Raw genomic sequence first — 14,032 nt, 5'->3', positions numbered from 1 at the left:
CTGAATGGCTGGAAGATGTGGTTTTTATTGAGGCTGATGTTTTATACCGATGGCTGGTGGTTTCTTATTGTACATCTGGCATCAGTTGAGTCTGGGTGTCACCTGCAGGTGTATGAGGGTTCTGGCCTATCCAGGCACAAGAAGGGTAAAGACATCAGGTGTGATATGTCTGGGTGGCAGCATATGGGTAGGTGCCATGACAGTAGCAGGAGCAACAAAGGAGATGCAGGCATCTCTGATGTCATTGTTCACTGCATGAACACAGCCATGCTCTGTAGACCTCATCCTTGGATGCATGATTCGATTAGAAGGGGCAGGTATGTGGATGTACCTACTTTTACAACTAATGTAATGAAGGAGCTGGCTGTTTCCAATAAGTAGGGGGACATTTGAAAGAATGTGCTCAAGTCTTACATGAACTGGCAGAATTGCTTTTAAGTCATTGTATTCTGTTATCTAGAAATGTACAACTCTGTGTATTCCAAAGTCATCAGATATCTTCACCTGGTTCATGGAAATTCACCCTCTCTCTGGGGTTCTATATGGCGTACATATGTTGAGGAGCTCTGGCGAAATCAGGACAACATAGGGCCTGATTCAGAGCCGTTAGCTATTTGTGGTCGTTCGTTCAAAAACAAGGGGTGGCTATTCAAATGATCCGTTCGCAAATTGCAGTCTGTTCCCACCTCTAAGTCTGAACGAGCGAGCAAAACATATGCTCGTTTTTTTGATAAAAACGCCCCCTGGCCGCACGCACCATACGTCATGTCCGCTATTTATTAGATTAATCGAGTACATCGTACAGCGTATGAACTGCTCGCTATTCTTGTGGTTGGTGTTTTCAACCGCTATTTTGCGAGCAGTTCTGAGGTAAAAAAAAACAAGTGACGTGGTCAATGACGCTGCTGTATTAATTATGCACTCCCTTAAAACGCCCGTTTTGACCTTTAAGCACGCCTGCGTTCGGATCTCCACTCCCCGTTTTCAAGCACCTTCCCCTGTTACCACCCACATACGCCTCATTCTGTCACTCAAAATAGCAGGCCCTCGCTATATTGTGTACCAACGATTTTCGGCCGCACTGACTGGTTCGCGCATGCGTACTAAAAACCGTACGCATGCGCAGATGTGCGAACATCGCTCGGAACGAGCGTACTGCCGCTAGCGAGTGGCTCTGAATGAGGGCCATAGTCATTTTGGATCTGGGTTGCAAATGTGTGGCTTAACATCATGCACTCTTCTCAGTCATCCATCTTGTTTCGGCTTGCACAGGGGTCATCCCATTTACTTCCGTGCCCATCAAAAGGTTGTTGTTACTCCTTTAATAATGACATTGCAATTTGGGGGCTCCATTTCATTTTCAACACCCTGCTGTAGAGCTCCTAACCCCATTAGGGATTATAGGAGGTCCCCCTTAGGGTCCCAGACCACTAGGCCATCTGGAACCAAATGTTCTAAGTAAAGCTGCCTCTACAGTTAACATAGGTGCCCTGTCTGAATGGAAGGATTGTTTTTTGCGACACCGTTTTGAAGTGGTGTTTCCGTTCCTTATCACCAGTGTTGTTCATTTGGGTTTTGCCTCATCCAGCACCTGTTTTACTCTCTGATAGCAAACAAAAAGTATGGTGGTCGCTCATATCAGCTTTTTTTTTTTTCTTACTCTCTGATGGGTCAGTTAATGATTTTTGTCAGGGTGGTTAATAATCTTTTGATACTTCCTTGCACATGGCGAAGTCCTTTGGGGCTGGTGCCCTGCTGGGTAAAGTGGATGTGGATTCGGCCTTTTGTCTGATACTGCTGTACTGATTCCTTCAGGTTAATGTGTGTCAGGTTGTGGATGGCTTTTATCTGGATAAATGCCTGCCCATGCAGGGGCGTATTTACCACTAGGCAACCTAAGCGGCCGCCTAGGGCCCGGGGGGACCTAAGGGGCCCGCAGCCGGTCCCCCCTGACATCCGTCCCTGGAGTGTGCACCAGCCGGGGAGAGGCCGAGAGGAGGAGTGGAGGCAGTCTGGCTGGTAGCAGCAGCAGCACGAGGGAGAAGGCGGTGGGAGGAGGAAAAGGCGGAGTTGCAGGACTGGGCCGGGCCGGCTCTATCATTAGCAGGGTATGTGAGTCACCCACCCCTCTCTCTGCGCTTGTAGGAGGCCTTGCACTGTTCAGTTATGCGACGTGACGTCATCACGTCACATCGCAATTTCACTCACTGACTGGGAGGATGAGCACTCGAGGAGCCATACAAATACAAATGCTCCCGGCAGGTAAGTTTGGCAGGGGGATGGGAGAAATGTGTTGTGAGGGGATTGGAGGGGGCTTTGCACTGTGAGTGCAGAGGGTGGGGGGTCTGTGCCATGAAGGCAGATGGTGGATCTGTGCTGAAAGGGGGGAGGGGTGGAACTGTGCTGAGAGGACAGATGGGTGGGTCTGTGCTGAGAAGGAGAAGGCAGGGGGGAGGCAGTGCTGTGAGGGTGGAAGATGGAATTCTGATGAGAAGGCAGTGGGGAGGCCTGTGCGGAGAGGGCAAGGGGGACTCTGTGCTGAGAGGGCAGAGGGGGGAGTCTGTGCTGAGAGGGTATAGGGGGGGTCTGCTAAGAGGGCAAAGGGGGGTCTGTGCTGAGAGAGCAGAGGGGGGAGTCTGTGCTGAGAGGGTATAGGGGAGTCTGCTAAGAGGGCAAAGGGGGGTCTGTGCTGAGAGGGCAGAGGGGGGAGTCTGTGCTGAGAGGGTAGAGGGAGGTCTGTGCTGAGAGGGCAGAGGTGGGTTTGTGCTGAAATGACCGATGGAAGAAATGTGCTGTTAAGGCAGTTGGGGGCCTGCTGTGAGGGCAGAAGGGGGGTCTGCTGAGAGGGCTGAGGGGGTCTGTGCTAAGAGGGCTGAGGGGGGTATTGTGAGGGGAAAAGTGTCTGCTAAGTGGGGTCTGTGTTGTGAGGGCAGAGGGGGTCTGTGCTGAGAGGGCTGAGTAGGGTATTGTGAGGGGAAAGGTTTCTAGGCTGCGGCAAACTTTTTCTTCAGGGTGCTGTACAGTGGCATGAATTAAGAATAAAAGTATAGTGCTATGAACTGTTTGAGGGTCGGGGGCACAGAACCAGGATCTTGCCTAGGGCCCCATGAGGTCTAAATCCGGCTCTGTGCCCATGTGTAGTTCAGTGTAATGCTGTTTTTTTTTAATGCTTTAGCACTTTTCTTCACTGCTGTGTTGAGGCAGGCACTGGGGAGCAGGAGTGTACTACTTCAATTGCTTCCTGTATAGGTCCAGCTGGATACTTACACTTCACAAGGTTGCCAATTTCTTTGCAGGCTTTGTTTGTGGAGTATTGTATGGCGTTGCCACTACTTTTGTCGCGTTGGAAGGTTTATTAGGTTCACAAGATAAAGGCTTTCTGGCGCTAGATATTTGACAGTAATAATCTCTACATTCATTTCAATAAGTGATCTTTTTGTTTGTCTAATCCTTGAATTGGAACTTCATCTGTTCATCACCATTCACATTGCTGGTCCACAAGGTATTGTGTACTATTGGTCTTACAGGTATTCCCTTCGGGCCAAGTTTATTGTTCCCCCCTACCTCCTCCCCTCTCCTGTTGAGTTGCTTGCAGTTGGTTGATTGTGTTGCTTTCCAAAGTGACTACAGTTTTACTTTGTTGTTTCAGCTGGAAGAATGGATTCTAGGCCAATTTGGGTTTTAGGCCATTCTTTTGGACACATAGTTCCCCATTGACCTTTTATCCATCTATGTTTATGGTGGTTGATCAGAATAGATGTATGGGTTTCATGGCATGGACTGGGGTTCACTGAAACAGTGCCTTGTCAAGTTTGCTGCTTCTTTTGCGCTGCTAAAAGCTTTAGAGGTGAATTTTGTGGGGTCACAACCTCTGTTATAGGACATCACTGGACCTGTAGTGCGCTATGGGCCTGATTCAGAGCCGGACGCAAGTGGCTGTTCGTTCGCTCCGAGCGATGTTTGCCCAACTGCGCATGTGTACGGATCGTTATACGCATGCGCGAACCAGTCAGTGCGGCCGAAATTCATGTGCTCGCAAAATAGCGATTGCCTGATAATTTGAGTGACAGAATGTGTGCTGAGTGGAGTCTGTGCTGTGAGGAGAGAGGGCTTCTGTGCTGTGAAGAGAGAGGGGTGCTGGCTCTGAGGGAGAGGGTGGTCTGTGCTGTGAGGGGTACTGTGATGCTGGGTGAGGGCAGTAAAGAGGGTAGTATGTGGGGAAGGTGCTTGAAAACGGGGAGTGGAGATCCGATCGCAGGCATGCTTAAAGGTCAAAACGGGCGTTTTATGGGTGTGCATAATTAAAACAGCAGCGTCATTGACAACGTCACTGGGTTTTTTTTTAGCCAGAACTGCTCGCAAAATTGTGGTAGCAAAAACCAACCACAAGAATAGCGAGCAGTTCATACCCTGGTCGATGTACTCGATTAATCTAATAAATAGCGGACATGACGTAGGATGCGAGCGGCCAGGGGGCGTAGTTTCCCCCAAAAAACCCACAAGTTTTGTACGCTCGTTCAGACCTAGAGGCGTGAACAGACCGCAAACAGCGAACGGTTCATTTGAATAGCCACCCCTATTTTCGGGACGAGCGAGCGCAAATAGCGACCGGCTCTGCTGTGCTGTGGTATGTGATGCTATGAGATGGGCAGTAACTGGGTCAGTGTGTGTGCTGTGGGGGCACGATGTGCTATAAGGGGGCAATAAGTGAGCTTGGATGGAGGTCAGTGTGTTGAGTGAGTGATTGCTGTGAGAGGGCCAGTAAGTCAGTGTGATATGGAATAGACTGGCAGTGAGAGCTATAGAGGGGTCAATCAGTGGGGTCAACTCAGAAAAGCTTAGTGAAAGCTAGCAAAAAACGTGTATTATACATAGCTGACTTTTCAAGGCTGCGGCAAACTTTTTCTTCAGGGTGCTGTACAGTGGCATGAATTAAGAATAAAAGTATAGTGCTATGAACTGTTTGAGGGTCGGGGGCACAGAACCAGGATCTTGCCTAGGGCCCCATGAGGTCTAAATCCGGCTCTGTGCCCATGTGTAGTTCAGTGTAATGCTGTTTTTTTTTAATGCTTTAGCACTTTTCTTCACTGCTGTGTTGAGGCAGGCACTGGGGAGCAGGAGTGTACTACTTCAATTGCTTCCTGTATAGGTCCAGCTGGATACTTACACTTCACAAGGTTGCCAATTTCTTTGCAGGCTTTGTTTGTGGAGTATTGTATGGCGTTGCCACTACTTTTGTCGCGTTGGAAGGTTTATTAGGTTCACAAGATAAAGGCTTTCTGGCGCTAGATATTTGACAGTAATAATCTCTACATTCATTTCAATAAGTGATCTTTTTGTTTGTCTAATCCTTGAATTGGAACTTCATCTGTTCATCACCATTCACATTGCTGGTCCACAAGGTATTGTGTACTATTGGTCTTACAGGTATTCCCTTCGGGCCAAGTTTATTGTTCCCCCCTACCTCCTCCCCTCTCCTGTTGAGTTGCTTGCAGTTGGTTGATTGTGTTGCTTTCCAAAGTGACTACAGTTTTACTTTGTTGTTTCAGCTGGAAGAATGGATTCTAGGCCAATTTGGGTTTTAGGCCATTCTTTTGGACACATAGTTCCCCATTGACCTTTTATCCATCTATGTTTATGGTGGTTGATCAGAATAGATGTATGGGTTTCATGGCATGGACTGGGGTTCACTGAAACAGTGCCTTGTCAAGTTTGCTGCTTCTTTTGCGCTGCTAAAAGCTTTAGAGGTGAATTTTGTGGGGTCACAACCTCTGTTATAGGACATCACTGGACCTGTAGTGCGCTATGGGCCTGATTCAGAGCCGGACGCAAGTGGCTGTTCGTTCGCTCCGAGCGATGTTTGCCCAACTGCGCATGTGTACGGATCGTTATACGCATGCGCGAACCAGTCAGTGCGGCCGAAATTCATGTGCTCGCAAAATAGCGATTGCCTGATAATTTGAGTGACAGAATGTGGCGTATGTGGGTGGTAACAGGGGAAGGTGCTTGAAAACGGGGAGTGGAGATCCGATCGCAGGCATGCTTAAAGGTCAAAACGGGCGTTTTATGGGTGTGCATAATTAAAACAGCAGCGTCATTGACAACGTCACTGGGTTTTTTTTTAGCCAGAACTGCTCGCAAAATTGTGGTAGCAAAAACCAACCACAAGAATAGCGAGCAGTTCATACCCTGGTCGATGTACTCGATTAATCTAATAAATAGCGGACATGACGTAGGATGCGAGCGGCCAGGGGGCGTAGTTTCCCCCAAAAAACCCACAAGTTTTGTACGCTCGTTCAGACCTAGAGGCGTGAACAGACCGCAAACAGCGAACGGTTCATTTGAATAGCCACCCTTATTTTCGGGACGAGCGAGCGCAAATAGCGACCGGCTCTGAATCAGGCCCAATGTTCTTCTTTAGAAATAACTGTCACGATATACAATGGAGAAACATGTTAGGGTGCTTTTATATTAAGTTGTCCCTTATTAAATGCCAGTATTATGTAGAAGTGAGTAAACAATGTTTTTTTGACAGCACTAAAGCTGCACATAAGTTCCAGCCACTAATCTGTTTTCAATAACTGTTTCAGGGACAGTTCAGTATCAACCTTTCAGGAACAGATTTTCGAATATCAGATGCTACCAACTGGATTGCTCAAGGGAATTATGCAACTGTCAATGTCCACAAATCACAGGTAGGTTAAGTGCAGCACTTTAAAGTTTAAACAGGTATATAGTTGAAATATAGGCAAAATGCTAAACAACTTAGGGCCTGATTCAGCAGTGCACACAAGTGCACTGCTGATCGGAGATTCCCGAATTCACATAGGTAATGCAATTAAAATCTTTAGTTAGTTAGTATATGTATACATGATTGTTTATTCATTTAAACTTCATGGATTTTGGAACAAATAATTTGGGTGTTGTTCATAGCAATTATCTAATATTTTATAAATATATCTTGTTTTATTCACTAGATATTATTGATATCATATTTCATATGACTACTACAGTACTTTATCTTCCTGGTAAAATATGATAGTATTGTAGTAAATATTCTTTCATAATATGAAATATCTTTTCAAATTTTAACCATTAATCATGATAACATGTTTTGTGGATCATTTTTGCTTTACACACATCAATTAGAAAAGACTGAAATTAATGGAAAGATTGTCTGAATTTCTCACACCTTGGCTGCTTTGGGCATGGGAAACATCTAATTATGTTCTACATTTCAATACAATAGTTTGGCCTACCATAAGCAAGAGGAATTCACAATTACAAGTTATATATGACATAGCCACATTGATTGCAATCTTTCATATTCAGAAATGTAATTTAATCCAGAGTAATACAAACAAAACCTATAAAATGGTGACATTTGCCTTGTGATTGAAGAATGTACTTCCTGACAGACAGTTCTCTGGAGGAACACAAGGTCTTATGCAGTCCAGTTCTGTCTACATGCTATCTTCTGTATATTGTCTGGCAATGTGAGTACTTGTAAAAGTGCATACAGAGAAAAATGGAATGGTTGCAGTTAGGGATGAGCAGTTTGGATTCTGTGGAATCCATACCGCTCCGAACAGCGGGGATCGGGGTGTTCCTGCCTGACTGGGATCCCACTGCGAGGCCGAACGTCATTCTAGCGAGAGTTCGCCTCTTTATAAGGCGCCGAAACCGGGACTCTGCACCATTTCACTCCCATGCTACGCACACTGCGCACTGCTCTGCTGAAAGTGGCTGTGTAGAGACTCAAAAGTGGCTGTGCTGGCAAAGTGACTGTAAGGGGACATACTGCACGCTGCTCAGGGCCGGATTATAGGGGGGGGCAACAGGGGCGGTCGTCCCGGGCCCCCACACCTAAAGGACCCCCACACAGCAGCAGCAGCTACACAAGAGCATGCACCGTTATTAAGCCCCGCCCACCTCGGGGCACAATGCCACGATTCACAGGTCAATCGGCTGGAGACGGAGCCAGTATGATGCATTTTCATTACAATTTTGTCATTTGGCTCCGCCCCTTTCCAATTGACCCGCGAATCGCGGTCAAAGCAGCGGAGGGTGGCAGAGTTTAATAACATGGTGCCTTCTTGCCAGGTTCCCTCCCCATCCACAACATGCAGTTCAGATGGTGCAAGGTAAGGGTGTGTGTGTGAAATGTGTGTGTGTGACTTGTATGCGTATGTATGTTTGTGTGTAATGTACAGTATGTGTGACACATGCATGTGTGGTGTATATATGTGTTTTCTGTGTGAATGTATGTATGTGTGTGTAAATATATAAATATGTGAGTGTGGTATTTGTGTTTATAAAAATATATACAATTATATTGATAGGGGCCCCCACAAAGTTGTTGCCCCAGGGTCCTCTCAAACCTTAATCCAGCCCTGACGCTGCGGTATGCTGTGCTATACTCTGCTGATTAAGTGGCTATGGCCCTCATTCAGAGCCGTACGCTATTTGCGGTCGTTCGTTCAAAAACAAGGGGTGGCTATTCAAATGATCCGTTCGCAAATTGTAGTTTGTTCACGCCTCTAAGTCTGAACGAGCGAGCAAAACATACGCTCGTTTATTTGTTAAAAACGCCCCCTGGCCGCTCGCATCCTACGTCATGTCCGCTATTTATTAGATTAATCGAGTACATCGACCAGCGTATGAACTGCTCGCTATTCTTGTGGTTGGTGTTTGCTACCACAAATTTGCGAGCAGTTCTGGCTATAAAATAACCCAGTGACGTGGTCAATGACGCTGCTGAATTAATTATGCACACCCATAATACGCCCGTTTTGACCTTTAAGCACGCCTGCGTTCGGATCTCCACTCCCCATTTTCAAGCACCTTCCCCTGTTACCACCCACATACGCCTCATTCTGTCACTCAAAATAGCAGGCACTCGCTATATAGCGTACAAACGATTTTTGACCGCACTGATTGGTTCGCGCATGCGTACTAAAAACCGTACGCATGCGCAGATGTGCAAACATCGCTCGGAACGAGCGTACTGCCGCTAACGAGCGGCTCTGAATGAGGGCCAATGTCCAGAGACTCAAAAATGGCTGTGCTGGTAAAGTGATTGTGTATAGGGGGCGCACTGGCTGTGTGTACAAAAAAAAAGTTTAAAAAAGTGAAAAAACTTTCAAGAAAGTTAAAAGTTTAAAAAGTAGAGAGAAAATAAAAAAAATATTTTTTGGTGTTGTACATGTATACAGGCACAGTGACTCCTTGGGCAGTAGCCCTCTGTGCATAAACTAAAAGCACCGTGACTCCTTGGGGCAGTAACCCTATGTGTATAAAAGCACCGTGACTCCTTGGGCAGTAGCCTTCTGTGTATAAAAGCACCGTAACTTCTTGGGCCTTATCCCTCTGTGTATACAAGCACCATAACTCTTAGGGCCTTAGCCCTCTATGTATACAAGCAATGTGACTCCTTGGGCTGTAGCCCACTGCATATACAAGTACCGTGACTCTGTTGGCTGTAGCCCACTGTGTATACAAGCACCGTGACTCCTTGGGCAGTAGCCCTCTGTGTATAAATGAAAAGTACCATGACTCCTTGGACAGTATCCTTCTATGTATAAAAGCACTGTAAGTCCTTGGGCCTTAGCTCTCTGTGTATACAAACACCGTGACTCCTTGGGCCTTAGCCCTCTGTGTATACAAGCACTGTGACTTCGTGGGCAGTAGCCCTCTGTGTATATGAATTAAAAGTACTGTGACTCCTTGAGCCTTACCCCTCTGTGTATGCAAGCACCGTGACTCCTTGGGCAGTAGTCCTCTGTATAAATTAAAAGCACCATGACTCCTTAGGCAATAGCCCTCTGTGTATAAAAGCACTGTGACTCCTTGGGCCGTAGCCCTCTGTGTATGCAAGCACTGTGACTTCATGGGCAGTAGCCCTCTGTGTATATGAATTAAAAGTACTGTGACTCCTTGAGCCTTACCCCACTGTGTATACAAGCACTGTGACTCCTTGGGCAGTAGTCCTCTGTATAAATTAAAAGCACTGTGACTCCTTAGGCAATAGCCCTCTGTGTATAAAAGCACTGTGACTCCTTGGGCCGTAGCCCACTGTGTATATAAGTACTGTGACTCTGCTAGCCATACCCCACTATCCAAGGACAATTCCATCTTGCACTACCTTACATTACTGCCACTGCTGTGCGGCAATGTTTCATAGATGTGCTTTAAACTGTGGTGTCTGTGCTGCTGCTCTGTCGCTTAGTAACCAGCCAGCTCACTACAGCCTTTGGCCAATAATGGTGAAAACTATATTGTAAGCTGTGAGGTGGTCCTAATTTGACTGTAAATGGCTGGAAATTAATGTTATTGAGGTTAATAATACTCTAGGAACAAAAAAAGCCCAAATTATGTTATTTTAGCTTTTTTTGGCAATTGTTATAAAAAATCCAAATCCAAATCCAAAACCAGCCATGGCAGGTTTGGCAAATCCAAAGCCGGATGACTAATAAAAGCCAAATCCAAATGCAGCAAAAATGGTCCGGAGCACAACCCTAGTTGCAGTCATTGATATTTGCCACACAGCACCATATCAATGCTTAGCTGAGAAGTGCAGGAGGGGGGGGGGGGGTCGGGAGTCTGGGGTAAATAAGTAATAAGAATAATGAGAAATAATGTTTCCTGACATACTGGAAAATAGTAGGACTACAGTCCTTCCCATAACAGATACTACTGATATAAGTTTTTATTTTATTTGACCCGTTTTATTCAGACAGATTTATTTATTGATGGCATTGTTGTTGAGAGTAACAAATAACATTCAAGCCTGAATATGTACTATTTTCAAAATCCATTTTAAAATATCCATAATTCAGATGGCACTGTACCTGATAATTTTGGAAATCTTTCATATTGACAAATAGCACCAACATGCAATGTGCGCCCCTGGGCAGTGCGTTGCCCGGAGACTCACACGACAGCAGGCAGGAGCCACTGTTATCGGCTACCACTTGCAGAACTACCACTGCCCGGGAACGGCTTTCAGGATGGTGATGGCTGATGGTAATAATAATACTATACAAATATATTTAGCAAGAAAGGTATATATATATATATATATATATATATATATATATATAATATGTATGTGTATATATATATATATATATATATATATATATGTATATATGTGTGTCTGTGTTTTATATATATATGTGTGTTTGTGTTTTATTTATATACAGTCAGGTGCATAAATATTGGGACATTGACAGAATTTTCATATTTTGGCCTCTATTCACCACCACAATGGCTTTGAAATGAAACAAACAAGATGTGCTTTAACTGCAGACTTTCAGATTTAATTTGAGGGTAATTACATCCAAGTCAGGTGAACGGTGTAGGAATTACAACGGTTTCTATATGTGCCTCCCACTTTTTAAGGGGCCAAAAGTAATGGGACAAACTAAACAATCCTAAATCTAACTTTCACTTTTTAATACTTTGTTGCAAATCCTTTGCAGGCAATTACAGCCTGAAGTCTGGAACGCATAGACATCACTAGACGCTGGGTTTCATCCCTAGTGATGCTCTGCCAGGCCTCTACTGCAAATGTCTTCAGTTCCTGCTTGTTCTTGGGGCATTTTCTCTTCAGTTTTGTCTTCATCAAGTGAAATGCATGCTCAATCGGATTCAGATCAGGGGATTGACTTGGCCATTGCATAGCATTCCACTTTTTAGCCTTAAAAAAACTCTTTGGTTGCTTTTGCAGTATGCGTCGGGTCATTGTCCATCTGCACTGTGAAGCGCCGTCCAATGAGTTCTGAAGCATTTGACTGAATATGAGCATATAATATTGCCTGAAACACTTCAGTATTCATTCTGCTGCTTTTGTCAGCAGTCACATCATCAATAAATACAAGAGAACCTGTTCCATTGGCAGCCATACATGCCCACGCCATGACACTACCACCACCATGCTTCACTGATGAGGTGGTATGTTTTGGATCATGAGCAGTTCCTTTCCTTCTCCATACTCTTCTCTTCCCAGCACTCTGTTATAAGTTGATCTTTGTCTCATCTGTCCATAGGATGTTGTTCCAGAACTGTAATGGCTTTTTAGATGTTGTTTGGCAAACTCTAATCTGGTCTTCCTGTTTTTGAGGCTCACCAATGGTTTACATCTTGTGGTGAACCCTCTATATTCACCCTTGTGAAGTCTTCTCTTGATTGTTGACTTTGACACATATAAACCTACCTCCTGGAGAGTGTTCTTGATTTGGCCAACTGTTGTGAAGGGGTTTTTCTTCACCAGGGAAATAATTCTTCTGTCATCCACCACAGTTGTTTTCCGGGTCTTTTGGTGTTGCTGAGCTCTCTGGTGCGTTCTTTCTTTTTAAGAATGTTCCAAACAGTTGATTTGGCCACACCTAATGTTTTTGCTATCTCTCTGATGGGTTTGATTTGATTTTTCAGCCTAATGATGGCTTGCTTCACTGATAGTGACAGCTCTTTTGGTCTCATATTGAGAGTTGACAACAACTGATTCCAAATGCAAATGTCACACCTAGAATCAACTCCAGACCTTTTACCTGCTTAATTGATAATGAAATAATGAGGGAATAGCCAACACCTGTCCATGAAATAGCTTTTGAGTTGATAGTCCCATTACTTTTGGCCCCTTAAAAAGTGGGAGGCACATATAGAAACTGTTGTAATTCCTACACCGTTCACCTGATTTGTATGTAAGTACCCTCAAATAAAATCTGACAGTCTGCAGTTAAAGCACATCTTGTTTGTTTAATTTCAAAACCATTGTGGTGGTGAATTGAGGCCAAAATATGAAAATTCTGTCAATGTCCCAATATTTATGCACCTGACTGTGTGTATATATATATATATATATATATATATATATATGTGTTTGTGTTCATCTGTTGATACACGCAGTAGACACTAATAGATACATTGCCAGTTTGGTACTCTGCACGATAAATATACAAGAAGCAAAGTGATTTAGGCCTAAACGTTGTCTTTTGTCAGTGACAATGGGTGCACACATTCCTGCTACCTACAGGGTAAAAGGTTGGGTACAGGAGGTCGACACTCACAATGTTTACAGTGACTGTGTCTAATTCACAATGCAGGTGCCAGGATCCAGACATGGATGTAACGCTACTTAAAGCCTTTCAAAAGTGGCGGTGTGATAACTTCAAACATGCCGGAGAGAGGCATAGACATAGTGACAGTCAACATTATGGGCGCATACCCAAATGGTCATGTTGTTCAATACACTATAGCAGTAGGACATTATTATTATTGTTACACATACTCTAGTATTTGGGTTGGGTACAGAAGGGTGGCGTTATGTCTACAGTGAGTATTTTACTGTAATGGACAAGAGGACTTTGAGGATTGATTCAATATGGAAAGACCTCTGACAACATTACATGTATGATCTATAGCATGTCTTGTATTTGTTAAATATACATGATTTTTGCGTGTGTGTTTTATCTTTAGGATGGAACTAAAATTTATGGAAGATGTGGAGGTTATTGTGGAAAGTGTGTTCCCCATTCAGCTATTGGTCTCCAAGTTCAAGTACAAGAACATCAAAGGAAAATCAGATGAGCCGTGACTACATACAGTATATGCTCATTACTTACTGTACTGTGTTTTCAATGGGAGTGCTGTTATAAAGCACTGCCTGCTTATAAACCTCTAATGGGCACATACATGACTTTTGATACATTGTTATACATGTTAAAAAAAATTTCAAATGTACAAATGTGTTTGCAAACAACCAACCACAAATTAGCCAATGAATTTAGTTAATACCAAGTTCTATCTTTGTTGGTCATTTTAACTGTGATCTTTGTCCATGGAAAGCTGAAAAAGGCACAATTTAAAGCTGGGTTTTATGCAATGTTATGGACCTGAAGTTAAAATTACCATGAAAATGTCCCTAAATCTCATTGACTTTAGTTTAAAAATACATTTTAGTAGGAAGATACAGATGTGTCCTCATACACTGTGGCTCCAGGTCCTGGATGGCTCGGCTGCGCTGAGCGTT

The 14,032-nt window shown here is 44.3% G+C and overlaps 1 protein-coding gene across 1 annotated transcript in view; it reads left to right on the top strand.

The window, feature by feature from the left end:
* Positions 1-13,592, top strand: part of ADAMTS20 (ADAM metallopeptidase with thrombospondin type 1 motif 20) — a 339,290-nt gene extending 325,698 nt beyond the window's left edge. Inside the window, exons 38-39 of the mRNA XM_088456448.1 lie at positions 6,591-6,695; positions 13,480-13,592. Of these exons, the coding sequence (XP_088312574.1) occupies positions 6,591-6,695; positions 13,480-13,590 (216 nt within the window). The 3' untranslated portion in view covers positions 13,591-13,592. The remainder of the gene's footprint in view (positions 1-6,590; positions 6,696-13,479) is intronic.
* The last annotated feature ends 440 nt before the right edge of the window (positions 13,593-14,032 follow it).

The sequence above is a fragment of the Taudactylus pleione genome, unplaced genomic scaffold (genome assembly GCF_031769625.1).
Source record: "Taudactylus pleione unplaced genomic scaffold, aTauple2 ptg000041l, whole genome shotgun sequence".
Classification (NCBI taxonomy): Eukaryota; Metazoa; Chordata; class Amphibia; order Anura; family Myobatrachidae; genus Taudactylus; species Taudactylus pleione.
The sequence above is the reverse complement of the archived record's forward strand: the minus strand, read 5'-3'. Positions and strand labels throughout refer to the sequence as shown.